This window comes from Astatotilapia calliptera, chromosome 17 (assembly GCF_900246225.1).
Source record: "Astatotilapia calliptera chromosome 17, fAstCal1.2, whole genome shotgun sequence".
NCBI lineage: Eukaryota > Metazoa > Chordata > Actinopteri > Cichliformes > Cichlidae > Astatotilapia > Astatotilapia calliptera.
This window is the reverse complement of record NC_039318.1, coordinates 26,007,322-26,034,912: the sequence shown is the minus strand read 5'-3', so window position 1 is coordinate 26,034,912 and position 27,591 is coordinate 26,007,322. Positions and strand designations below refer to the sequence as shown.

General features: G+C 40.6%; 1 protein-coding gene across 1 annotated transcript; it reads left to right on the top strand.

Moving 5' to 3' along the window:
• Window positions 1-1,233: 1,233 nt before the first annotated feature.
• On the top strand, window positions 1,234-23,928 carry dcn (decorin). The gene is made up of 8 exons (XM_026147096.1): window positions 1,234-1,414; window positions 11,540-11,760; window positions 16,578-16,690; window positions 17,805-18,018; window positions 19,144-19,257; window positions 19,509-19,602; window positions 20,901-21,039; window positions 22,476-23,928. Exons 2-8 carry the CDS (start codon window positions 11,559-11,561, stop codon window positions 22,674-22,676), a joined length of 1,077 nt encoding a protein of 358 aa, XP_026002881.1. The 5' UTR covers window positions 1,234-1,414; window positions 11,540-11,558; the 3' UTR covers window positions 22,677-23,928.
• Window positions 23,929-27,591: the final 3,663 nt, after the last annotated feature.

Here is a 27,591-nt window from a genome sequence, read left to right as displayed (position 1 = left end):
AAAACAATCTGAGAAGCTCAGACCACAGCTTTCGGGTCATTTGGGAAATGTTATATTTCTTTACAGTGATTATTATTGACTTTGTAACAATTACCCTTCTTATGGTTTTTCCCTTGCAATGATATTAAGTACTTATTGACTAAATGGTAAATGGACTGGTACTTATGTAAGGCCTTCTGACTAAGTTTGAGCACTCAAAGTCTTACTGCAACGTATCTCATTATTACAACGGTTTTATTTATGTCTAAGTGCTTTGTCTAACTTTCACACGTTCACACTTTGATGGCGTGCATTAGGGGCAGCTCGGTATTCAGTATCTTGCTCGGGGGACACTTCGACATGTGGACTGGAGGATACTGATCCACCACCTGGGACACAGTCGCTCCTGAAAGAGTGAAATAGTTTTGTTGCTAGATAAATGAAAGCTAATATGTCCTTTACCTCAGTCTTTCCCCATCCATAACCACAGCAATAGGTGGGCTGCTGTGGTAATTTTTTAAAATAACACTATATGAGTTTCAGGGTATTTTTTTCTTTTTAATAAAAATATATTTTAAAAATGTAATTTTTTTTTCTCCAAGGACTAAGATTGGAGGGCTCCTCCTCTATTTTTGTCTGGTAAAGCCCAACACACCCTGATTCATGACGGCAGCCTAAACAAACCTCATTAAGATTTGGGCAATGGGGTTAAAAAGGAGAAAGAGGTTTGTGTGTGTGTGTGTGTGTGTGTGTGTGTGTGTGTGTGTGTGTGTGTGTGTGTGTGTGTGTGTGTGTGTGTGTGTGTGTGTGTGTGTGTGTGTGTGTGTGTGTGTTTTTCCTGGAGGTAGTCAGTGGAGTTTGAATGAGAATGAATGACAGAGCGTGAAAGAGAAAGAAAAAGAGTTTGTGTGCAGTGTTCTCTGCTGAGCTCCACAGAGGACCTATCATTACCAGATGTCTCAGTATTTTGCTTCCAGACGAATCCCTGCTCACCGCCTTTAATTCGACTCTGCCTCTTTCTCTTTCTATCTTCCCTTCTTTCTTCCTTTCTGTCTGCTCGCCCTCTTTTTCTCTCTCCTTCTTTTCCTTCCTCCCTTCTCCATTCCCAGCTGTTTTTGGAGCACACAAGCACGAAGGAAGTTCTCCACCAATTGTTTCGGTCCTGAGAGGAGCTCCGCAGTTGGACCCCTCCCCCTTTCTGTCTCACTCCCCTTTCCCTCCTGCTACTCTTTTCCTCTCTCACCCTCTCTCTCTCTCTCTCCCCTCCCCTTGTTGTGACAGAGCACACCTGCTTGATCTTGGCTGCATGCGCTCCGAGTCCAATTACCCCATAGGCCCTCTCAGCCACTTCACAGTCTCATCCCCCTGCTCGACTGGATTTTGGGAGTCAAGCTCATCTCAACCACTCTCTTTGCCTAGCTTCCACTGAGAACAGGTAGGTTAATCTTTTAACTCTGATAAAGGATGAAAATCTGAGAATGAATGAGTGATCTTAGCTCAAGAACAACGACTTGGGCTTGACTGTGAACAGATTTGTTTAGTTTGAGAATAGTTTTGAGATAACTCTTCAGATTTTTGTATCATTTAATGTCTTGCTTACACATATAGGGATGAATTAGGAACATCTCTTTGTCCATTATATAAAACTGACATTATTTGCTGACGATGTTATTTTCTAAACATGTGTCTACATGTGAGGCAAAGTGGGTTTAAGTGTGCCTCCTTTCATACTTAATTTTGCATCTGTGTGCATGTGTGTGTTGTATATATTCCCGATTTGTTGCCAAGCCTTGTTCCCACAGCACTCTTGGCTTTGTGATGAGACTTTAATCATTCCCAGTCCAATCTCCATACAGCTCTGAAAGCAGCGACTAGGGAAGGGGGTGTGGTAGTGCTGTTGATACCAGTACCTCGCTCGTCTGCCAAAAAAGTATTATTTTTTCCCCGTATTTGATCTCCAAAGTATCCACCAGTGAGGACTGTGTGAAGTTCTCTCACTTTACAGTTTTAACTTGCATTTCTAATTTGTTGGTTTTTATGGCAGCTGACCAGAGAAGTGTTTGGCCACTTATTTGTTGACTGTTTAGATGTAACCCATATGTCAGGGGATTATTCAAATGTGTTGTATTTTTACATGGCAATAGAATCAGATTTGCAATGCTTATGGAAGGGTTTAAGAGAGGAAAAGGGAGAAAACTTGGACTTTCTTTCTCCTTAACTTGGTTAATTCTTTTTGTCATTATTTGCTAACGTCAGTGGAAAAGATTCTGATTTGTTGCATTCATTTTTCCCTCTCCCTCTCTCTTTCTCTCTTTGTTTAGCTTTCTTTTTCTCTCTTTTTTTCCTTTCCCTGTGGCGTATTGGCCAGTCTACAAGTAAATGAGTGGAGAAAAAAAGTTGAAACGACAACAATGAGGATTTCTTTGTGTTTATTCAGCCCATCACTGCATGTCAAGATGTTGATTGGAAAGGTTGTTGCTGGTGCTTCTCACACTTTCCATTTCAGTGACTCATTTCAGGCCATTTTAACCCCAATCCCTTATCTGTCTGCTCAGTGAACCTGTTTCCTTTCAGTACATACCTCCTCTGTCCGCCGTGGCATTTGCAACTGTGTTTTCACAGAAGCAGAGCAGCGCCCAAATTGCTAGGGGCAACTTAAAGTGAGAAGAGGAGATGAAAAAGGAGGAGATGAAAAAAACCCTCTACCTGGCAACACACAGCACCATTAATCCTGTAATGGTACAGCTTCCTCTATCAAAGAGGTCTGAAGACTTCCCGGCAAGCCACCACACAACTCTGAGCTAACTCATTACATCCTTTCTTTGCCAGCAGAGAAAAAAACTTAATAAGGCTCAGCTGCACTGAATGACACTGAATGGAATGGAGTAAAACTGGGGAAAACTTAGAAACAACACAGAAAGAAAAATGTCACTTAGAATAGAATCGAAGCCAAAAAGAGGCATACACATTGTGCTAAAATACACCCAGAGCAATAAAAGTACTCCTCCAGATCATAGTTTCTTGGGCTAAGCAGCTGTTTAATGTTTGAACCAGAAACCAGAAATACCAGATTTTAAACTAAAAGCTGGACGGCATTTTTTTCCATTTGGAATTCAATTGTTTGGGTCAAAAAAAGGAAAAGAACAATGGAACTTGAATGGACATCAGCCTTGAAGTATTTTCCCCCTGTGTGTGTTGGAATACCAGAAAGTTCCACATGTCAGTCCTTCAGGCCAAAGTTAAGGGGTCAGACAGAGAAAGAAAATACCAAAAGCTATGAGAGAAAGGCTTGGCAAGGAAGGAAGAGAGCACAAAATGGGAGGAGGAGATGGAAAGAGAAGAAAGGTGGAGAAGGTTGGGCAGTTTGTCCACGTCTGTACAGCACAGACGTTTGATAATGGGACTGAGGCTGATGGCAGGTTGACAGCTCTTCACATGGAACAGCTGAAATGTGGTTTAACCACTCACTGGCTTTCTCATACTTTGATTCCAAACACCAGGCAAGGTTTTAAGACCCAAGAAGTTCTTTCAGTTATATTTTTTAGTCTGAAACTTTTAGTTTCTCTATGAAGAAACTACTTTGAATCATAGTGGTGAAAAACCCTTGGGTTTTTCTTGGAGCCTAAAACATCCCATCATGCAGATATACACGGAAGGAAAGACTGATTTGGCTTTACTCATATTAATTTTAGAGAACTCGTTGGCACTGACATTGTTTGTTGGCAGTGCCTGTGCATATTTTCAGATGTTCATGTTCTCCCTCACAAAATCCCCCAAGTATGTATCAGAAATTCGTTGACTGTAACGACCACTGACTTGTTGGGTAACTGCTGAATTAAAAGTTCTCAGTAATTTTACCATAGTCATCAATCAAGCATATGTGTTTGTGCAATCATGTGGGAGGGGGAAACATATTCATTTGCTGATAGGTTAAAGGGGCCACATGTGTTTTAAATGTCCTGTGGCCTTGTAAATACCTTCCAGTGATTCATGGCCTGCAGACACTCTGCTAAGTCAGGAGCAGGCCTGTGGAGAGTTAAGAGGAGAGGAGCGAGGTAGCAGACAAGGGTCGAGAGTGGCAGTTAGCGTCTGCTTTATGGTGATTGGTTCATCATGGTTTGATTTGTTCAAATTAAAGCTCTGTGGTGTTTAAAGCTCGAATCTGTTTCTGTTCTGCTGTTGCACTTTGGTCGATCGAAAGTGACGAAGCATAGAAGGGAAAATTGCTTTACTCCCTCTTGCAGGCTCCGTTTCCTGTCTGGGATTCATTAGTAATGCTGAGGCCAGTTTTGGGGGAGAGTGGAGGGAGGGAAGGGAGATGAGACAACAGTTGAAGACAGGAGAACTGACAAGGATGCCACCGCCACAGGAAATGTCAAACCCTTCCCCCCCTTTTTTTCATCAGACATGGACTGATGAATCCCAGGTTTCAGATACGTAAGAAAATATTGTTGAATGGTAACCTTATCGATTAAAGCTTTTCACAGCTGCCCGAGCTTTTCACATTGCTATACCTAGTTTGATTCTTTGGTCAATGCTTTGAGAAGCCTTTGATGATCACTGGAAGCCCTTTCAAAGTCTTTGGAAGTCGTTAAACCGTCAGTTGTCTCAGTGCAGTAAAATACGACAATTAAAAATTGCTACTACACCAGTATCTTGATCCAAGTGTGTTTTAAATCTCACTATAAAGCCAAACATATTTCTCAAGTTAGGTTCCAATGAATGGCTATATATCACTTCTGCACATGCTAATCTTTGTTTTACTGATGAGGACATTTTTTGCAGCACTGTTTCTCAAACATGCATTTGTTTTTAAAGTGCAAGTGTTTGCTTCATAGCTCAATAACAGGAAACCTTTTGTCTAGCAGCTATTGCCAATTAGTTTCTGTCCACTTTTTGTCAACAAAGAATTTCTCATTGTCACCTTCCAAGCTGGCATACAGCCACACCATCAACAATATTCGTCATGTTCCTCGAATAAAGCCACTCTGACCTGAAAGATCAAGCAGGGAGGTTTGGAAGATGGTTTAATGCGGTTACTATTTGTTCACACTTTCATGTGCGTTTAATTTGAAATGTAATTTAGAGATTTTACAAACATTAAATCACTAAAAAAATATATTAAAGTTGGGTTTTTTTGTTTTTATTTTTAATAGAAATAAAAGATGTTTTCTGCATTTTAGGAACAAAATGATAAAATTTTCTAGTGTTATGTTTGTATCTCCAGCTTGGTGGTGTCCTCTGTAAAACTGGAAGTGATAAAGTGAATCACATTTATCCTGTAACAGAAAGTTGTATCTTCTTAGAGGGAATTAGAAATGCACACACTGGTGTGATCTGGGGTTTTGCAGGGTCAAGTCATGTTCCTGCATGCTGTTCAGGGCTGACAGCCCTTCGGGTTGTTTGAGAAGCCATATTTCAGATTTGCAGGCCAATCCTTCGGGGCCTGTAGATGCATCTGAGCAGACTGGTAATTAAGGAAGCAATGCCTGGGGTGCAGCAGGTTGAATTTTAACTTTTTCATTGTGTCTGTGGGTTTTTAGAGTAAACATTAAAGCTTACAGAAAGACTTTGGGTGACCAAAATTTTTAGTTACTAGTTACTAGTTTATAAATTTCTACACCTCTTGACCCAAAAACGCCTAACTTAATAATGCTAATACCACTTAAAGTTTATTCTGCAGCTATGATTCCAATTTCTTAGTTAACGTCCCAAAGAACAATCTCTGTCTGAAAAGCTTTTAGTTTTATTTTTCTTGGGTTTGTTTCAAATAATTTTACTCTCATCATCAGCAACTCCTAAATCTTAATATAAATCATGAAGTAGTAAGCAGTAAGCTTTGTGTTTGCAGTATTGCTGCAGCAGTTAAAGGCTAACAGAGCTCAGTTTGAGATTGCTCTCATCTCGTTCTTCCTTTTGCATGTCTGGCTTCCATTAAAAGATGCTGAAGTGTTTATGGACACCGTCTGACAGATTGATGGCAGGGAAACTGAAATTCTGCACCAGTGAACATGTTCATGTATATCTAGTTGTGTGTTTTTGGCCAGAGGTCAAAGCAGACAGATAAGGTTCAGTAGTCCTTGGTTATGTGTGCCCATTTCTGTTCTGTTCTGTTAAATAAACCTGGTTTTGCTGATTAATTTGAGTTTTCAGCCTCTGAAATGTGCCAGATGTAAGGAGTTTACAATATCAGTAGTTCACTGAAAAGATTGGCAAAGTGGCTTGAAATAGTTAAACTATAATGCTTTAGCAAATGAATTATCATGCAAAACAGGTCCATCCAATTTGACATAGATACTTTGTTATAGATACTGTGTCAACATCACAACATGATGTTGGTTATAGTTATTTTGGTACCATATGATCTGGCATCCACTGGCTCATAATACTCATAATACTGGCCTACGAGTGCCTTACATCCCAAAATCCAACAAAATTAAAGAACACTGCATTCAGTTTCGTAGATGAGGTTTTTATTGGATTGAATTTTCTGCTTTGATTAGATATGAGAGCCTAACACAGCCAAGATTACGCAGCCCTTGGAAGACTGGAACAACTTGTCCTCTGGATCAGATGTTTGCTGAGACCAGAGCTTTTTCATTCAACACATTCAAGTAAAACAAATGCAACATGTTTTTAAAGCACAGAAAGTTGAATCTGGACATTAAACACATGATCATGTGACACAATTCCAGTTTCTAATTTCCAACCTATAGAATCAGCTGCTTTGTTTTGGGGGGGGTGGGAGGGGGGGGGGGTTCTGGTTTTTGCACTTCATAGCAAAACAAGGAAAGTTAAGAGGCAGAAACGAACCTATCGAACTTGATTCCCCTCTGAATGGATGTGATTTCAAGCTTGGTCACACTGTATGCAAGCACTGTAACCGCTGGACTGAAGCTGTACAGTGTGTCAAATCGGTGGCTGTTTTGTGGACAGAGACTATAATTACTGCTCATGTTGAGAGTCACTTTGAGCCGTGATCCCCATGACCCGACACAACCTTAACCAGGATTTGCACTACGTCAGCACTCACTGTCACTCCCATTCTCTTAAAAGCTTACAAAATAGTTTAAGCAACAAATCTAGTATTTTCATTGTGACATGCCTAATAATAGAATAGAAAAAGTACTACAGTACAAAAAACAACACAGGTACCTGTGTTAACACACATTAAAACAAACTTTTTGTTTCATCCACACTTGAGAAGACCTTAACATGAACCCAGTCACACACAAAAAACCCCAATAAAATAAACATATGGGCCACTAACATCCTATGTGTGCTCAGAGGCCATATAAGCAACCTCGGAGTCACTTTTAACCCTGGCCAGCTGATGGTTTTTGTTAAGTTTCATCATCCTGGTCATGATGCTCAGGTCAAGGTCGGCTGCAGACCAGCAGCTCCAAAATTGTTTGTTAGCAGCTGTGGCTCAAAAGCGCCCTTCAATTATTGTGGCACCACGAGGGAAGGAGGAACGTTTGGCTTTAAGGTTGACAAGCAGATTGCTGGGTCTTTGAGACTCTGCATGTGTGTGTGTGTGTGTGTGTGTGTGTGTGTGTGTGTGTGTGTGTGTGTGTGTGTGTGTGTGTGTGTGTGTGTGTGTGTGTGTGTGTGTGGTTATCTTTAGAAATAGAAAAAAAAGGAAGTAGGATTCTCCCAGCGACTCCACTTGTACTGTAGATATAGACCCATACAGAAGATGAAGTGTTCGACAAGCAAACGATCATTAAATATGATATACAGCTGCAGCCATGTAATTTCTTGTCATGCATCTTCTTTGAATTACTGTAAAAACGCAAGCAGCTGTTAGCTAAAATGGTTATTAAAAAAAAGAAACAGGTGCAAAAAATATGAAACACGCTTAATGAAAAGGTAAAAATTAATGGAAAATGAGCCTGTAGAGGTAATCCAGGACTTCTTTGATGCTACATACTGGAACCAGAGTACTTGGTTCACCTCATGGACAGGACATTAACAGTTTTGCTGGCAGAATCACAGAACACATTAAATTTTGTGACCACACTATCTCCCCAAAAAGGATTTCATGTTGATTTATAAGATAAGATAAGATAAGATAACCTTTATTAGTCCCACACGTGGGAAATTTGTTTTGTCACAGCAGGAGTGGACAGTGCAAAAGTTATGAGGCAAAAATTAGAATACAATAAGAATAAATACAGTACACAACTGTACAGAATAGAATAAAATAAATACTATATACAGTAGAATAAAATAAAATAAATATACAATAAGATAAAAATAGAATACAAATACAAATACTATATACAACTGAGTAAAAATACAACGATGACAGAAAGGATTATTGCACTTAGTATTATTGCATATGTATGGATGTGTGTGCTTGATCAGTTAAAGTCTTTATTATGGAGTCTGACAGCAGTGGGGAGGAAAGACCTGCAAAATCTCTCCGTCCCACACCGTGGGTGCCGCAGTCTCCCACTGAAGGAGCTGCTCAGTGCTGTCACAGTCTGCTGCATGGGGTGGGAGATGTTGTCCATCAGGGATGACAGCTTAGCCGCCGTTCTCCTGTCACTCACCACCTCCACTGGGTCCAGAGGGCATCCTAGAACAGAGCTGGCCCTTCGGATCACCCTGTTCAGTCTCTTCCTGTCCCCAGCAGAGATGCTGCCGCCCCAGCAGACCACGCCATAAAAGATAGCAGAAGCCACAACAGAGTCATAGAATTTCTTCAGGAGTGGGCCCTCCACTCCAAACGACCTGAGTCTCCGCAGCAGGTACAGCCTGCTCTGCCCTTTCCTGTAGAGGGCGTCTGAGTTATGAGTCCAGTCCAGTCTATTGTTCAGATGAACACCAAGGTACCTGTAGCTGTCCACAGCCTCAATGTCCATACCTTGGATGTTCAGTGGTTGCAGTGGAGAATGCTTGTGCCTGCGGAAGTCTACCACCAGTTCCTTGGTTTTACTGGCGTTGATCTGGAGGTAGTTCAGCTGGCACCAGTCCACAAAGTCTTGGGTCAGACCTCTGTACTCCTTGTCGTCCCCATCAGTGATGAGGCCGACTATTGCAGAGTCATCAGAGAACTTCTGCAGGAAGCACTGGGTGGAATTGTGGGAGAAGTCTGCAGTGTAGATGGTGAAGAGGAACGGAGCCAGAACCGTTCCCTGTGGGGCCCCCGTACTGCAGACGACCCTGTCCGACACACAGCCCTGAGTCCTCACATACTGTGGTCGGTCGGTGAGGTAGTCCAGGATCCAGGTAGTGAGGTGATGGTCCACTCCAGAGTTCACCAGCTTGTCCTTTAGAACCGAGGGAAGAATAGTGTTGAAGGCACTGGAGAAATCAAAGAACATGATTCTCACAGTGCTTCCAGCGGTCTCCAGGTGAGCGAGGGAACGATGTAGGAGGTGAATGACGGCATCATCCGCTCCAATGCCAGGCTGGTAGGCAAACTGAAGTGGGTCCAGTGATGAGCTTATTAGGCGCCGAAGCTGAGCCAGGACCAACCGCTCCAGGGTCTTCATCAGGTGGGATGTCAGAGCCACCGGCCTGTAGCTGTTGAGGTCCTTGGGGCGTGAAGTCTTTGGCACTGGTACAACACAGGAGGTTTTCCAGAGCTGTGGGACTCTTCCCAACCTCAGGCTCAGGTTGAAGAGGTGCTCCATCACCCCACACAGTTGGTCCGTGCAGGACCTGACGACCCTCGAGCTGATGCCATCTGGACCCGCTGCCTTCTTGCCATTAATCCTCCTCAGTTCCCTCCTAACCTGGGTGGTTGAGAGAGACAGGCTGGAGCCTTGTGTTGAGTGTGTATTGGATGCTGCAGTTGGGGGTGGGGGGGAGTGAGCAGGGTGAATAGAGGAGGTGTGAAGTGTCTGAGGTGGAACAGCAGCAGTGGGGGTGGGTGAGTCTGCAGCCGATGTTGCAGACTGCCTCATGGCTGAATCAAATCTGTTGAAGAAATGATTCAGTTCATTTGCCCATCTCACATCTTTATGAACAATCCTTTGGTCATTGAAAGAAATGCCTAATGAAAAGATGAAGTCTTCATGTCTAGGGATAGGGTGGAGCTGAAGGTTAAGTTGAAAATGTAAGAGCTCATAGAGGAGGAAATTCAGAAACTCTGCCAAAGCACAACAGACAGCCGACCAGTGGGCAGGCTGGAGAAAGCAAATGTCTTGGCCCACTTGATGCTGCTCATGAAAACATCTCTTGACCCTCTGTAGTTTGCATATAGACCAAATCTGGGAATGGAGCATGCAGACATCTGCAGTATGTGCTGCAGAAAGCATACTCCCATCTAGATAGCAACAGGATCACCTTCTTTGATTTTCCAAGTGAATTTATCATGAGAAGATACAGGAAATGTCAGTAGACTATCTCAGCGGTCCCCAACCTTTTTTGCGCCACGGATCGGTTTATGCCCGACATTATTTTCACGGACCGGCCTTTAAGGTGTCGCGGATAAATACAACAAAATAAAACTAGTACCGGTACCGAAAAAAAGAAGATTTATTCATAACACACGTGAAAAGACCCAGGAAAACCGAGTTAACGATAAGAACGATAACAAAATAACGCTGAAAACCAATACAAACCCTGAAAAAAATACATTTCACACCTGAGCCTCAACTCTCGCGGCCCGGTACCAAACGACTCATGGACCGGTACCGATCCGAGGCCCGGGGGTTGGGGACCGCTGGACTATCTGACAGCCAGGACTCGGTGTGAGTTTGGGTAGTGCTCTGTATGAATTGGTGATACAGTATGAAAGAGACTATATTGTCTCCTGTTCCTGTTCACCTTATACACCTCATAATTTCAGCAAAGTTTGCAATACAACCTACAGAAATACTAACAATTCTGCAGTGGTTTGCTGTATTGGTGATACAGGAGGAGAAGCATGGAGCACTACTGGATGTTTTTTCTAGAGTGGACTGGGAGGTATCATCGTGTGAATATGAAAGGCTACGTGGGCCATGGTTATGCTGGGATAGGATATTGATGTGGTGTAGGTGTAAAAGTACCCAGGGATCCACATGGATTACACAAAGGCTCTATGTAAGAAGGGGATAAGTGGATGATTTTCTCTTACAGACTGAAACTTAGGTGCCAAAAGGACAGATAAAGGAAATCTTTCATTTCATTTCATTTGTATTGTATATCTCATTCTATAAATGTTTAAATGTTAAGCCTTCTCTAGTTCCAGCAGTAACAGTAGAAATGCAGACTTGACCATGGTCGCAATAAGGCTGACACGTGGATTGTAACAATGTAAAAAAAAAAAAATTTAAAATATGAAAATGAAAATATATTATTTTATATGATTGTTATTTTTAACAGTATCTGTAAGGGAACCCTCAGTCGGATGACCCTCACTAATCTCTCTAAACTAAAGGTGTTTTTACTTCTACATTTCTTATTCTTTTTCTTATAAACTGAATTCTTTTGTCTGCTTTTGACTTATTGCAGCATTCAACAGCATCCAATTCAACAGAATTTGGTATTTTCTAAACTTATTTTCTAAACTAAAAGACTATATTCAAAGTGTATCCACCCAAAACCTTCTGTGTCATTTCAGGCTCCCTACTATCAGCACCATGAGGTCTGCCTGTCTCTCTCTGCTCCTGGTCACCGCCTGCTGGGCTCTGCCCTTTCGCCAGTCTGGCTTCTTAGACTTCATGATGGATGAGGGGTCAGGGGACCCTGTTACTCAGTCCCCATTGCCCCCCGTGATTGGAGGCCCTAAATGCCCCTTCAGATGCCAGTGCCACTTGCGTGTGATCCAGTGCTCTGACCTTGGTAAGGCAATACACTTCCCAGTGGTGGTTTATATGGTTGTGTAGACTTGTTTTCTAGCACTGATTAAACAATATGAGAATTATCCATGGTTAAAGTCCAAAATCTTTCAGTATATATAGACAAACAGAACTCCATCACCTGTAAAGATATGCTTTGCATGTTTCTTTTGGGTTTGCTTGAGCACAGCTAACATCTGTTTTAAGGCCTAATTCCTAAACATTTGTGAGAAGAAATGTTTTCTTCATTCAGTCCTTCATGTGCAGTCCTGTTCTAGAATCAAAATGCCTGAGCTTGTTCCACTGTACCATTCATGGCATTACATTTTTTAACTCTTTTCCTCCTCAGACACCTACTAGGGGTAACCATAGCTTCTCTTTTCTGTCATATTTCAGGCCTGCTTCCTAAAAAAAGATTGGGTGTGCATCAGGTAGTGATGGTTATTTCTCCCTGTACAGTTCACTAGTGCCACCCTATTAGTTGCCAAACCACATCTTAATTTATATATAGAGGTGTGAAAACTCATCATTAAGGGTACTGGAGAGATCACCAAATGTTCTTTATGGGGGAAGGAGTTAAGAGCCTGAAAGAAGTCACTTGCTTTCCTCGCTCCACCCAAACCCAAAGGGTCATTGGAAGGGTGTATTGTGTTACTCATTCTTGCACAGTCCTCCAGAGAACTTGTTTTGATACATTAACTGCTTCCAGATGCTGCAAGTCTTATTTCATTTCTTGTAACAACAAGATTATCTTCTTTTTCTGGATAACAGCTTTTCTTTAATCGCTGCTGCGATTAAAGGTTAACCTGGACTTCATAAATATATTCTAGTACCGTAAATTAACCAAAAAGTGCTTCTATAAGTTTACATGGTTTATTTACCAAGGTTAGAACTACTATTAGTTGGGTTTTTCATTCATCACACTCACAACAATTTACTCAATAGTCATCTTCTTTGTTTGGACCTCATCTGCCATGTTTGTCTAATCTCATGTATGGTATACACAAAAGGTTCAGTCATCTTTCAGAATCCAACACACAAAAGTCCCTGACCTCATTTATATTTGGTTATTATGTAAAAGTGCTTGACTAGGCAGTTCGGTTTGACAATTCTTTGGCCCTGTTTTTGTTTGGAAAGTATGAGCTTCAAGAAGGAGCAGGACAGGGAGGAGTGTCACTAATGGAGGATACTAGGATGAGGAGTAGACAGACATCGCATAAACAAACAAAAGATGTTTCAGATTCTGGAAAAGAAGCATAAGGAGACAGGCAAACAAATACGAGCAGGCGACTCAAACGGTTAAGGGACAGACAGGCAGTCACAAACACAGACGGTCAGAGAGACCAGTTCCATTATGTCATTACTCCAAGAGGGGCCGTGAGCAGCAGCACTTTCCCCAAAGATGCAACTCTATTCTCCACTCTTGCATCAGCACTATTTTCCAGATCCCCCATCTGCTCCGCAGATCTGCTGGCACATCCACAATAGACATTCAAATGCTCAGATACACACACACACACACACACAGGAATAAACATTGCATGTGTTTGGACACACACAAGTCTGGCCATAAAATGTCTGAAAGAACTCAGAGATTTGGATTTTTCTCAGTGAGGCTGATTGCTGCTGGCACGATGACAGTTAAAACATTCAGGGGGAAAACCGGTGTAAGGGTCAAAAGTTGCGATTATATCTGTAAGAAAGAGGTTTTGCTGACAGGCTGCAGAACAGCTTTTCTTTTTCCATTACAAGTAATAAAATGGCGCAATCCCCCATTAAACCTGTAAAGCTAATTGTCTTTTAAAAATATATGACGGTATAAAGTGAGCAACCTGGGCATCACACCCTTCTGAACAACCCAAAAAAGTCCCAAACTTCCCAAGAGCCATTTGGTTCTGTGACAACTCATCCTTCCCAGACACAGTTCCAGAAAACGACAGGAAATTTCATAAATAGTGTCATTAATTCTTTGTAAGGCTCCAAATTAGTCCAGTCTACTCCAAAGCAATCATGCACTTGAGATTGTAATCACTCTGATATAAAACTGAGTGATTAGTGAAGTGAGGACAAAACTCGAAGCCCAGTTTTTTCTTGCTCATTTCCCGATTGCTAACAGATGAAAAACAAGAAGTGAAACATTCAGTTAATTTATGCTGTAATTTTAAACATTTTTTAACATTAGACTTTTGCTATTGTGTAATGAGGCGTTTTTCTTTCAAGCTTTGCTTTCGCAGTACATTTGACAGCTTGGCTACAGTTCATTAACCACATGAGGTTAACTTAAAGTCTCCAGTCACACAGGCTTAGAGAACGATCAGAGACCCTCCGGTAACCACCTGCTTCTAGGGGGAAATGTTTATTCCCAAGCTAGTTGACCAAAACTTCCTTGTTTTGGTCGCTAGCGTATTGGTGCTCTCATAGTATGAATGGAGGTAATAAAGTTGCCTACTGGCCAGCTACTGTCCAAGCTGTAGTGAAACTGTGAAAACTAACCAGAAATGAAGACCGTTTGCCTTCAAAGTTAAACCTGCAACTTTTGAAATGTTTTGGCTGCAGTGCCGAGGCTCAGATTTTATTTTTAAGGCAGCTAGGCAGCGAGTATTTGCAGAACAACATGAAAAACTACAGACAACCACGCCAACTCATTTCACCCACGAGAAAGCCAGCAACCTTCAGGAATCACTACTAACCAGTCCAGGGATACAGATTTGTCCCTAGCAACCAGTGATTGTATCACATACAGGGCAGACAGCTCTCCAACATAGCGTGCATGACATCACATGGAGAACATTAATTAAGCCAAACTTCGTGTCCAGAAAACAACGCATTTGTTGGGCCTTATGGAGTTCATATTCAGGTCATTTATGGCTCAACTACTTTGAATCACATCAGATTGCATGATCATTGCACAACGCCCTTTATCTTGAATGTTTTTGAGTTTCTTGCGAGATTTTTTTCCACACATGAGATGTCAAATCATTATTCACACTCAAATAGAAAACATTCCTTTTTAGCCAAGTTTTAAGTTAAATGTTTTGAAGGGGTGGTTTTTAATTAATTTGACACTCTTATTATAAAAAATGAATCTGCAGATGAAACATGCCGTCATAAAACCATGTATTTTGTTGGATAGTCAGCACCACATGTTCCACCCATTTTTCTTCTAAACCTCCGGTGACATGGAGTACTTATTAAGCTGTATTTGTCACCAGATAGTTGACTGTAAATTGTAATAAATAGTGTCTAGCTGAGGCAGATGACAGATGTTGGAAACTAGGTTAAGGCCATATTTTTCAGCAGTTGTCATTTGCCTGACATATTAATATATATGGCGTATTTTTTGCTTCTATTAGAAACCACAAACACATCCTTTTGAAAGTTTTTCCAGCTGGCTTTCTACAAAATTGTTGCTTTTACAATAGAGGCATCAAAAAATGAGTTTTAGGCCCGTGGAAGCAGAGATGTTTTGACTTTTTAGAAAAGAATAATAAAAGGTGTGTGTGTAAGACTAGAGCTATACAGTGCAGTGATGTAATGATGACCACAAACTGCTGTGTTAATGTGTCATGCACTGCCAAGTTGGAAAAGCTGACAGAAAAACAAACCAGCAGGAAATAATGTTTGGGTGAGCCAAACAGAAGTAGTCACAAGTTATTGAGCCAAAATTTGTCAAGACATACGTATGGAGTGGAGAAACAGAGTGTAACCTTTTTTGTTAAACAGTTTATTCTACGCCTCTTCCTCTCAAATGTAAACTGCCCATTAGGAATCTCGCCGTATGTTTTTTTGTATCACCACAGAAGCATAAAAATCTCTTAGATGTCTTCATTCAACTTTTTTGAAAACTTGTCTTTCACATCAGATGCCTTTTTTTTAATTTGCTCATGATGTGCCGCGCTAAAGTCCAAGCAAAAGGATCTCATGTGACCTCAGTGTCCAGGTATGCAGTTGCATTAATGCCAAAGGAAATTTGTTTCAAGGTCCATTTCCACCATGTGTGCCTCGCAGCACATCAAATAGTTTTTCTGTCCCTTTGGAATGTCTGTTCTTAAGATCTTAAAGTCAAAGCACCATCCTGTACTGTTAGATATTCCCAAGCCAGTATGCAACAGACATCATGGAGAGGCTTTATTCAGTAACACTGCAAGGCAGACAAACACACAACAGTTATCACATGTGGATTTGTAAGTTTAAAGGACCTAAAAATGAAATGTGTGAAATTGTGAAAAATTTGTTTTTCTTGGCTGTTCAAATTAAAAACAAATCATCAAATCAGCTACACCTGTTTTTGTTTATTGCTTTGAAAAATCGAAATCATCGATTCATCCACACTATCAAAAAAAACTGAGTGATGCTCAAAAAAACATGTTTTTCAGTATCAATCTGATTATTTTTATGGGATGGTTTAAAAATCCACACATGTTAGCTGACAAAAAAAAATCCTCCTTCCCAGGATGAAGACCAGTAACTCAAGACATCACATTCAAACATCTGTGTCCAAACTGTCTTTCCTGCAGCTCATGCTGAGCACACATTGCCTCTGGCAACAGCACAAAGTTCCACAAATACACACTACACATTTTCACACAGTCAGACAAAGGCGGACAGAAACCAGGGAAGAATAGCGGGTAATCGTTTTGTATCCATTTCCTCTTGGGGTCAGAGTGTGGTTAACCTCTCAGCACCTGAACCACCACTGTCACCGCCTTACTTCAAACTCCACCATCCATCATTCCAATGGATTTATTGCACTTGTATGCTGCTGACTGTCATAACCACACATGCAGTTAATCAGGTTCTTATTGAAATCGCCTCCTTTAGGCCTGAAGGCTGTCCCTGAGGATATTCCAGATGACACCACCCTGCTGGACCTGCAGAACAACAAGATCACTGAGATCAAGGAAAATGACTTCAAGAACCTTAAAGGACTACACGTAAGAGATCATTCGCTTTCACAGGGTCGCGTGCCCATGAACCATTTGTTATTCCCAACATTATATAATGTCTGAAGTTATGTAACTATAAAACTCACCACAGCTGTCTTTCAACATAAAACTTGATTATCCACACTGGGAAACATCTTGTCCATCCATCCATCCATTCGCTTCCGCTTATCCTTTTCTGGGGCGCTGGAGCCTATCCCAGCTGTCATAGGGCGAGAGGCGGGGTGCACCCTGGACAGGTCGTCAGTCTGTCGCAGGGCTAACACACAGAGACAGACAACCATTCGCACTCACGTTCACTCCCACATTCACACCTATGGGCAATTTGGATTAATCAATTAACCTAACCCCACAAATTGCATGTCTTTGGACGGTGGGAGGAAGCTGGAGTCTTGTATTAAATCAATTTTTTGATGTTGGATAGATCCTCCACCTCCATAAAGCACCACCTCCATTTCCCTATACAAATAGTAAATACCACGACTGCCCCTCTCACAGTCCCCCAGTCCATGGAAAGCATTATCCCTATAGGCCTCACAGCCTTACACCTCTGAACTCTCGTAGCTTTCCTTCTCGCAATAAATGCCTCAGTCTGACAGCCAGAGCTGTTTCCAATGTAATGTAACTGGCCTCACAAGGGGATTGGTCCACATACCACATATTGCTTCATGTCTGCTCCAAGAGAGGGCAACAGCAGGAGTGAGATTCCTCTGAAAATGCATTAGTAATAACACCCACCACCACAACATCTGCTGGGTTCAAAATATCTTTTGTTTTTGTTGCGGTTTTATTCGGAAAGTACGATTTCTTTCACAGTCCTATGGTGCATATAGCCATGAAACTTTCTCAGTGGAAAAACTAGAAGCCACCAAGGTGTAAAGTTTCAAATAAATGTTCAAATTCCATATAAATAAATATCAAACAGTGATCTGGATGTGAAACGCTGCTGCTGTATTTTCTAGACTGAAATGTTGCTGTTAATGCCTTGAACTCATCATTTCATGCATTTTTAATTAACTTTAACACTGTTATAGACACTAGGCAGCAATAAAAACATTTTACAGTCAAGAATATCATATTATTTCCCTTGTATTCCCTCTTACAGGCTCTGATCCTCGTGAACAACAAACTCACTATCATCCACCCCAAGGCCTTCAGCCCTCTGACCAAGCTGCAGCGCCTGTACCTGTCAAAGAACTTGCTAAAGGAAATGCCGGCTAACATGCCAAAGAGCCTGCAGGAGCTTCGCATCCATGAGAATGAGATCACCAAGATTAAAAAGGCCTCTTTCCAGGGCATGTCCCATGTCATCGTCATGGGTATAAAAATTTACTGATATAGTTACCACATTATATTTATACATATTCTTTTGCTCTTCCCTCAAGTAATTACATACAGAGGCATAGCTAGCAGGTCTGATTTACATTTTAAAAGAAGCAAACTTGCTCATGTAAACACACCGAGTATGCAGCTGGTGGCTTGACGGCCTCTGGGAAGGTTGATTTAATGTTTTGTGTGTGACCTGTTAATGTATTCTCTATTGTGTCTTAAAATACAACCCCCACTTCTTTTGCAGAAATGTACAGTTTACAAATCAAATGTGCATATTTGGGCAATGAGCTGTACTGCTGTTTATCCATCTAGATTGTTTTGCTATGAGTTGATCCAAATTTTGGAGATAGTGTCTCCGTTCTTCTGAATATTCTCTGCAGAAGGATCTGTGCTTTTCCCTTGGCTCGGTTCTAATGTTAGCTGATTGCACGCTTGTGCAAATTTCATACATGAAATCGCAAAGTTGTTCAGCATAGTGAAGCCTACAAGCAAGATAAGGCAGAGCCAAATGTAACAAAACTCCCTGCGTTCTCCTAAAATACCAACACATCTTCCCAATTTGGTGTGACACTTTCCCAATCATATATGTAGAAAATGATGAGCTTACAGTTTTTATAGCTTAGAATTTGGTGTTTAGGTTCAATTATCAATTCTTCTGCTGTAATAATAACAATATCAAACTTAAGTTGTTTGATTAAAATGTACTGGAACACTAAAAGGCAGGAGTTGTTTATCTTCACTACTGAAATCTCCAAATCTGGGCAACTAACAACAAAACTTGCTGTGAATTGTCCCATTATTTTCCTCCTCACTTTGATAACTCATATCTAACTCTTAAAATTCCCTGTCCCACAAATAAAGTATCATTGTGTCACTGATTAAACTAAAGCCAGCGTGTGGATTCAATCAGCTGAAATACAGTGAAAGTGGTATGAGAATGATGCTCCGTCTGTGACAAACCAGGAAATCTGGCATGGAGAAAGATGACTGTGCAAACAGAATTATTTCATTAGTCAGCCCTCGTTGTTCCCGTAACACATCCAGGGAGGAACTAATTTGGGATCCATTTCTCTTTTTTCGTCATGTGTCCTCAATTCCATCTTTTTTTTCAGAGCTTGGATCCAATCCTCTGAAAACTGCAGGAATTGAGGCCGGTGCTTTTGCTGACCTGAAAAGGGTGTCTTACATTCGCATTGCAGACACTAACATCACAGAGGTCCCCAAAGGTATTGTTCTCATCTATTACCACAAATAACTCCTAAAAGAAGATTTGTGCATGCGACTGGATTTTAGTTTACAGTGAAACACTTGGTTTAGTGTAAAAAGAAAAGAAAGAAGGAATACTGCATATTCCTAGACTAGAAATATCCTCTTCTTGCTTTTTTTCCCTCACAGAAGATTGAAGAAGTCATAGAAGTTGCTACCTCTTAATACCACTTGGTTTTTGATGTGGATCTATTGTCTTGTGGGTTCGCAGGTCTGCCCAGCTCTCTCTCTGAGCTTCACCTGGACGGAAACAAAATCACCAAGCTGACAGCTGACAGGCTCAAAGGCCTAAATAACCTGGCAAAGTAATATGCATATGTTTATCATTTTAAACTGTGATTTCCTTTGCATTTTGAGCTTTAAAGTGAGTGCAGGTGGGACCACTTCAATGCAGTATTAACCACTTGCAACTACATGGCCGTGAGTAGTTGTAGTAGTTGTAGATTTAATGCTTTATGCTTAGAAAAAAGGAGAAAAACTTGACTATCCAGAGTCCGGAATTTAAAAAAAAAATGCAGATGCCCAAATGGATTTAAGAGTAGAGCACTGGCACATATTTACGTGTAAGAGGGAAAAAGTTTATTATGGGGTTTGTAATTGAATGATAATTAAGCTGAGGGTGCCTGCAGTCGCTTGCAGACAGGCTGGAGTGCAGTCAGAAGGGAGCCGAGTAAGTGGGGCACTCACTCTCCTATGGTTTGGAGTTGGTTGAGTTTTGCAGAGCTAGGTTTTTCTGCAGTACATAAAGAAGAACAGTCTGGGGAGGTTCACTGGAGACTGAAGTAAGCCTCTTAAGACACGCACTTTTTTCCATTAATCCTAGGTCATCTGAATTTGTCAGCTTCAGCTCTGAATGTGCACATTTTGTCACATTTCTCTGCAGTCACTTTTGCATCATTGCTGCTCCCTTTAGGCAGCTTTTTTCTGATTGGTTGCCACTCAAAAAGGTTTGGACAGCTGGTGGGCGTGGCTCCTATGAGTGCAGCTCTATTCCTGACATGAGTACTACATCAAGAATATCTGCTATCCCTGATATCATACAGAGCTACCAGACATTTGTACAGCAGGCTGAAGTCTAAGCTTGTGGCTCATAATTTATGATAATGTACCTTTCTGAATGAGTTACCTTTTCGAATTGTGTTTCCACTCTTTGGTTTGGCTTGTTGACCTGGAAAACTAGCTGCAGTGTTACTGTTTAAGCAATTTTCTGTCTGGAAAACCCTAAAGCCTAAACAGTGGTTTCTGGATAATCAAAATAAATGGTTTGCTCATAAATTTGACTAGAACGTGTTTATAAGATCACTGCTCAGATTATGCCAGGGATGGCATACCAAACCAGAACAAAGAACACTTTGATGCAGAAGTTGAGGGAAGAGGAGCATAAGATGCTTTTTGTTTTCCATTCTCTCATAATGAAGTAATTGAGTGGGAGATTCTGGGCTCTGCAGCAGGTGTGGATATTTTCCTGCATGCGCATTTCCTCTGGTAAATCTCTCTCACTTCCTTTCAGCTCATTTTATTAGCTATTGAGGACTTTGGAGTGAATGTCACTGGCTTAGTTTGCAATGTACTACTTTTTTCTACTTCCTGATTTTTCTTGCAGGCTGGGTCTGAGCTACAATCAGATCAGCTCTGTGGAAAACGGCACATTGGCTAACGCACCCCACCTGCGAGAGCTGCACCTTGACAACAATGCTCTGACCAGCGTGCCTCCTGGCCTGCCCGACCATAAGTACATCCAGGTACATACTCATCTGATTAACGTTAGGATTATGGCACTTTTCCAGTTTTCAATACACATCTTAATCAAAGGAAGGTTGTTATTGCAACCACTTATTTCCAGCACTGTAGTTATGTTTCTCATTCTCTTATGGTTTGATCACACACAGCTCCTTTTCTCTGATGTAAACCATGCTGAAAAAGTTTACTTTGCTGCGTTTTTTCATTTGGGTTGTTTAGGTTAACAATGCTCGATTACAAGTCAGCCAAGGCTTTCATAACTCAAGTCATATGGATTCATTTTTTGTTTGTTTATTGACTGTTGGTAGCTTACACTGATACAATCTGATCTGGAAAGTAGGGGGAAAGTAGACGGGCCATTTAACGTTTAGTTTGGCACTTTGATATCTCAAATGTGGAACTACTGCTTCAATCTTATCTCAGAAGGCTCCTTCATTTAAGGTAATTCCCTGAATTTCTCAATAGATCAAAACGTATTAGATTACAAACTACCTTTTTCTGTGAATGTTGTCAAGAGCAAACATCCCAGACTTTTGGAAGAAATGAACCAGGTTGTTGATATAACTTTCAAAATTTGCAAACTATGCACAGTCTGCACAAATCCTTTACTTCCAGCACAGATTGGGACACTTCCATTCTCTGAGTCAAAAAGGATATTGTGTGATTCATCTGCAATTCCTGTTCCCAGACATCCCACGCAAGTCTGTGGAAAGCCCAAAGTGGCATGGCAATAATTAAATGACGATCAGATACAGTATGAGAAGGAGAAACTTGCAGAGGCAGCAGCAACTGTAAGCATGCTGGAGCACATTAAATAGCACACCCTCTATGAGATTTACCAATAGAATGAGCAGAAATGTATCAGCCGATGTGGACTGATAGAAGTTGCATAACAGAAGGTTTTATTGCAACTGTAAGAATATCTACACTGCGATATTTAGGGTGTTTTTTTACATTTAAAAAAAAACAAAGAAAGGTGGACAACAATATTGTTTTTAGTGAAACCAGATGTTTAGAAAAGGTGCCACATACAAAGAAATTATTTATAGAAGTCTCTTTCATGCTTTTTGTTCTGTCTTTTGACTTTTCCATTGTATATGATGACATATTTAGCAGGGTGACTCTGAAGTCTGTAATTAACATTATAATGTTATGCCACTTTCCCGCCTTTGCTCCTAGAGCCTAGCAGCTTTGTCATTTTCCTGAGTTCTCCATATTTTTTACACACCACTTGATTAGCATGTATGCAGTCCTTTTCTCCACTGTTTTTAGTTAAACATTCTGAAGAGAGGAGGGAAAAAAGCCTAGCTTGGTTGTTGCTATCATTCATTTTGAGACATATTATTTTCCTCTTAATCTGCTTTATTCTGGAAAAGCCAAATTATTGCCATGCACGTTCGGTGACCGAATGTTGTTATTATTTTAATCCCTGCTCTAGGTGGTCTACCTTCATGCCAACAAGATTGCTGCTGTGGGAACAGAGGACTTCTGTCCTCCCGGCTTCAACACCAAGAAGGCCATGTACTCTGGCATCAGCCTGTTCAGCAACCCCGTGCCTTACTGGGAAGTTCAGCCAGTCACCTTCCGCTGTGTCTTTGACCGCTCCGCTATCCAGCTCGGCAACTACAGGAAGAAGTAGAGCGTCCTACATGCCACTGCAAGGAAGTGTGTGTTTGTAAATGAGTGTGTGAGAGTTTTGTATGTGTGAGTGTTTGACAACAGCCCCACAACACTGACTCCCTACCAACACTGCCTTTCCACAAATGATGATACAGTTAATTCGCATACTCATTTCAAAACTCTGTGGACCTCAAACACAACGTATCAGATTCAATATTCAGCTTCAAGGTTTGTGTAACGATAGTACCCACAGCTTACTGCAACTACTAGCACACTACAGTGACGCTTTCGTGCACAGGGCACATCATTCACGGGACCAGTTACGCAAGCATTAATATTGCATATATGTTCACATAAGTGCTGTAACATATTAATGTGTATAATATGTGCAATTTATTCAGTGGACAACAAATTAAAAGATGAACCCAAACCAAAAAAAAAAACCCAACAACAACAAAAAAATCTCACTCAGTGGAAATCTCAATTTAATCGCCTTTTAGACCTGTAGCATTGTATGAATTAGCTGGCCTGTAGAGCAGGCAGCAATGGGTTAACTTGTGTTTTACCCTTTAACAACCGGTATACTAGAATGTAGTAGATATTGCCTGTGTACTAGGAATAGACTTCAAAGTGTAATATTACCAAGCTGCATTTCAAGAACACAGAGTGTCTATTTGAATTGTTCTCAATCCAAGTAGAGATAAAAGCAGCAGTGATTTCATTTGCTTTGTGATATCTTGTGCTTCCTTCCATGTTGTTTTAGCTCTGGATCTTTTTATATATTTTCTCCATCACATTCCATCTCCTGTTCTGTTCCAAGTGTGTGCTTCCCATAAAACAAGGTGAAAATAGCTTGTTAAATGTAGAATAAATCATATATGTTTTAAACAGAAGCCATGCCCAAAGATTTATATGCATGCTCTTAATTTTTCCTTTCAACTTGAACCTGATGCTTTCTTTATTGTCGTGTTAATGCGTGTATGTATCTACTTCATGTTTACCTTCCCTTTATTTTTATTTTTTATTCTTTTTGTTGGAAGTTGGAGGGTCTATGTAGACTGACATGCCAGCAGCAACCATGTTGGTGTGAATGTTGTATGTATAGATGCTGTATATAAATGCTGTATAAAAACCTCTCATTGCTTAAATGCACAAGCACTTACCATAGCTCAGACTTAATATATCAGCAACAAACGTGTTCCTCTTTTTTTCGGAGCAGGGGCTCCAGCTAAGTTGTCATGAACAAAATAAAAATACTAGTGGAAACAGTAGCAGTTTTTAATGGTTACAATGACCAGAATTAGCATTATTATCTTTGGTGTGAATGGAGAGTTAGCTCCAAGGTCACTGGATAGCACAAATGATCAAGCGAACGTACTAAACATGAGAAATCTTCACTTATATGGAACATAAATTCACATCAAATTCGAATGCTAACAGGAGGCATGTCATTGAGAGAGAACCTTGACAAAGACTGGAAATATGCAATGAAAGCGCGATGAGTTATCAAATGAAAAACACATGCACCCAAACACTAAAAATTTCAATTTCATTATTTCAGCTGACTGCATTTCAGAATAAAACCAGACTAATAAGCGATCTAGGTTTGACTATGTTTCACTTTCGATTATTTAAAAGTCATCGATTGCTTTCACTTTTATCGCAGCCTTTATCTGCTCGCGCTAAACATCAATGCTTTCTTGCCATCTGGCAACAGTAAGTGAGTCACACCATCAAAACTGTGCTTCTCTACAGTTTTAATTATTTTAATTATAGTATACAGGCCTGCAAGAGCTCAACATATCATGACAGAATCAGGTGGGTTTTAGTGACTTATTACATCAAATTAAAACAGCGCTTTTCATTAAAACAGTGATTTTGAGCTGTTATGTATACTGTGTTACTCACTGGTACAATATATTACCAGTGGGGTATGTAAGAGGTGTTTTAGTGTGTTTTCTACATTTACTTATGCTGTGTATGGTTCCGGGGGTTGAAGACATTCCCAACAAGACACTTTGAGCAGATCATCAGTCGACTGTTACACTGTTTATATTTACATGTATGCTGCAAATGTTGCGTCCAGAGTGCACCCAGCCTCTTGCCCTATTACAGCAGGAATAGGTTAAAAATCCAAACTGCAAATACTACACAGTGCAATCACCATAAAGTCTCCTGTGCGGTGTGTTTGATTCTTCAGAGGAAACCAGAGCTCAGACACAAACACATCATGTACACTTCACACAGGTTACCAGGTTTGATAACAGAGCTCTATAATCACCATCACACAACATCCAGATCCCAAGGTGAGTGAAAACACTGTGGTGAAGGCTGTAAAGAGCCTTAAAAATCTAACTTATGGTAGATTAATTTGCTTCGAGCTACCCCAGCAGGCTCTAACTCATTTTGATGGGTTTTGTGGTCCGGGATGAAAAAAACAGTATTTGCAGAAGAAACATTTCTGGCCTGTGAGCCATCGGAGATTTATAGTCAAGGAGTCATTTGGGAGACTTTAATGGGAATATTTAGGTTGAAGAAAAAAGAAACTGGCCTCCCATGAGATATATATAGTGGTTAAAATTCCTGACTCCAAAAAAGGCTGTGACAAGAAGTTTTTTGTTTTTTAATATAGTTACAATATCTTATTTAATTCAAAACTGTGGTTTTATCATTATTTTTTGGCTTCTTTGAGCATTTTTCTTGTTCCTACTACACACCTTCAATTCATTCAATTCAATAGTGCTTTTTTTTGTAAGGTATTGACAGTAGAACTGTCATAGCATTAGCAGCCTGCCTTTTTTTATGATCAACACAGTGCAAAACGTCTCGCATCTTTTCCATTCAAACAGCCGTCACTATCATACCCAGTAACATAATTAGTAAATATGAAATAAGCCAGAGAAGGCCTTTAGATCATCGGATATATTGCAACGTATATACTGCTGTATTTCCTATAAAGGGAACTTACCCATGAAGTTCCCAAAAATGTAACACAGATCAAGGTTTTTTTTTTAATTAATCCACCTTGCAGTCATGTGTATCAGTGGAAAGTCTACTTCTGTCATACTTCTGTTACAATCAAGCCAAAAAAGCAGTTTACCATGCCTTTACACTTGGACTGCTTATTGTAAAGGCAACTCTGAGGACATACATGGGAAAGTAGCAGCAGCAACAAATGCAGTGATCCTTTTCATTGGATAGTTGTTCAGCAGTCCATGTAAAATAATATGTTAGAACAGAAAACAATATAATTGGCTTATTGAAGTAGAATGAAACATATAACTCAAGAAACACAATAAACACAATTTTGTAGTACATGTACGATGACAATAAAAGGCTATTCTAATCTAGTCTTCTGTTCTAAAACACCAGACACTATTTAACCTGATGAGTTATTCAGTTTTCATGAGATCATCCTGTCATGAAAATGTTTGGGGTTTAATAATAATTTCACTTGGTAAATTAAATTAAAAACATGCTATGTTATGTTAAGTATTAACGAGTTGCCAAAAGCTCAGAACTCTCTGCCTCTGATATGACTTGGTTCTTCTATTTTCTTTAGACAAGGACAGAAAGCATCAGTGTTTGAGCTCTGGCGCTCATCCCAGGACCTCAGAGCGGGTTCAGCTAGACAACATGAATGCTCTTCAATCTGTTGCCCCCATGTGGTGGCTATCGGTAGAGCACTTTCTATTTTCCATCCGCCTTTCTGCCTCAGTCTCACACACACAGACACATGCCAGAGCAGCATGCAACTTGATCTTCTGCACAGTCGTCTATCTTCTCGTTGCCAGGACTTGTGTGTGTTTAGGCATGTGTGTCTGGTGCTTTGCTTCATGTGCTGGAGAACTTGAGAAGCACTAGTTGGGGTGTGAGCATGCACAGATCACACCGATTGCTAAGAATAAGTGTCTAGTGTTATGCAATTGAAGTAGCCTGTGCCCTTCACCATGTTATGAGAGGAGAGTCGTGAGATCCTGGTGAGAAGCAGATGTGCCAATGATCCATGCAGATGTTTGCTTGAAACTACATTTATCAAATGCAGCTTATAGAAAAAACCCTGAGCTTATATCTGTCTGACTATCATCAATGTAGTATTCTCCTTAATCTACCTATCAACACCTTAACAATGTGTTAAACCCTGTTATTACTGCACGAGGTATTTTACACGAAATGTGCCTAAATTGGTCTACTTTACACTAAATCCTTTAATTTAGGGATTTAAAGAAAATTGAGGCATGTTTGTGTGTTACAAATAGACGCGCAAAGCTCTGTTTTGTTAAGTAGATCCTGTCATCTAATTTTGTTGCCGGGTCACTCTTGGAGCACATGTGAGCCCATGAGACACCAGGTGAGAGAATCACTCGGGCTGCCAGGGATGAGTCTCTCTGTGTTAAGCACAGCCACATGACCACATGGTAGGAACAGAAGGTGGTGTCTGAGTGCTGTCTGAGACTTTATTAGAAGCTTCTGTGTGTCGGTGCCAAGAAGTCCAAGAATATCCTGTTTGCTAATATGCTTGCTTGGATCTCCATCCGTGTACCTGGCAGTCCATGTGCATATGTGTGTTACTTTGTTCAGTGTTCTCTTATTTTCCTATCCCCCTTTATTTTTATGCAATTATCTGTCTGAGTGCGCTGTTGATCAGAAATAAGGTCTAACATTAAGTAATGCAAATCTGTTGATTAAAAAAGAGAATAATATGCAATGTTTTGTATACAGAAAAAAAGGTTAGTTGAAGGTTAGATGAAGTAAAAATGTGCAGACTATATTATATGGTGCACAAATGCTGTGTAAGATCCATGTGGGATTCAAAGTAGTTAGGTGTCCATTAAGGTCTCTTTTTATTGCAAAGCTTTCAAAAAAGGTCATTTGCACAAAGTTAGCATTTGTACCATTTGGAATTGCGTGCTATTTTTGAGAGTCATGCAGCA

Excerpts from the sequence above, each read along its gene's own strand:
- dcn (XM_026147096.1), top strand. The coding sequence starts at position 11,559 with ATGAGGTCTGCCTGTCTCTCTCTGCTCCTGGTCACCGCCTGCTGGGCT. Across the intron at positions 16,691-17,804 it reads AGAACCTTAAAGGACTACAC|GCTCTGATCCTCGTGAACAA; the intron begins GTAAGAGATCAT and ends TCCCTCTTACAG. Across the intron at positions 19,258-19,508 it reads CATCACAGAGGTCCCCAAAG|GTCTGCCCAGCTCTCTCTCT; the intron begins GTATTGTTCTCA and ends GTGGGTTCGCAG.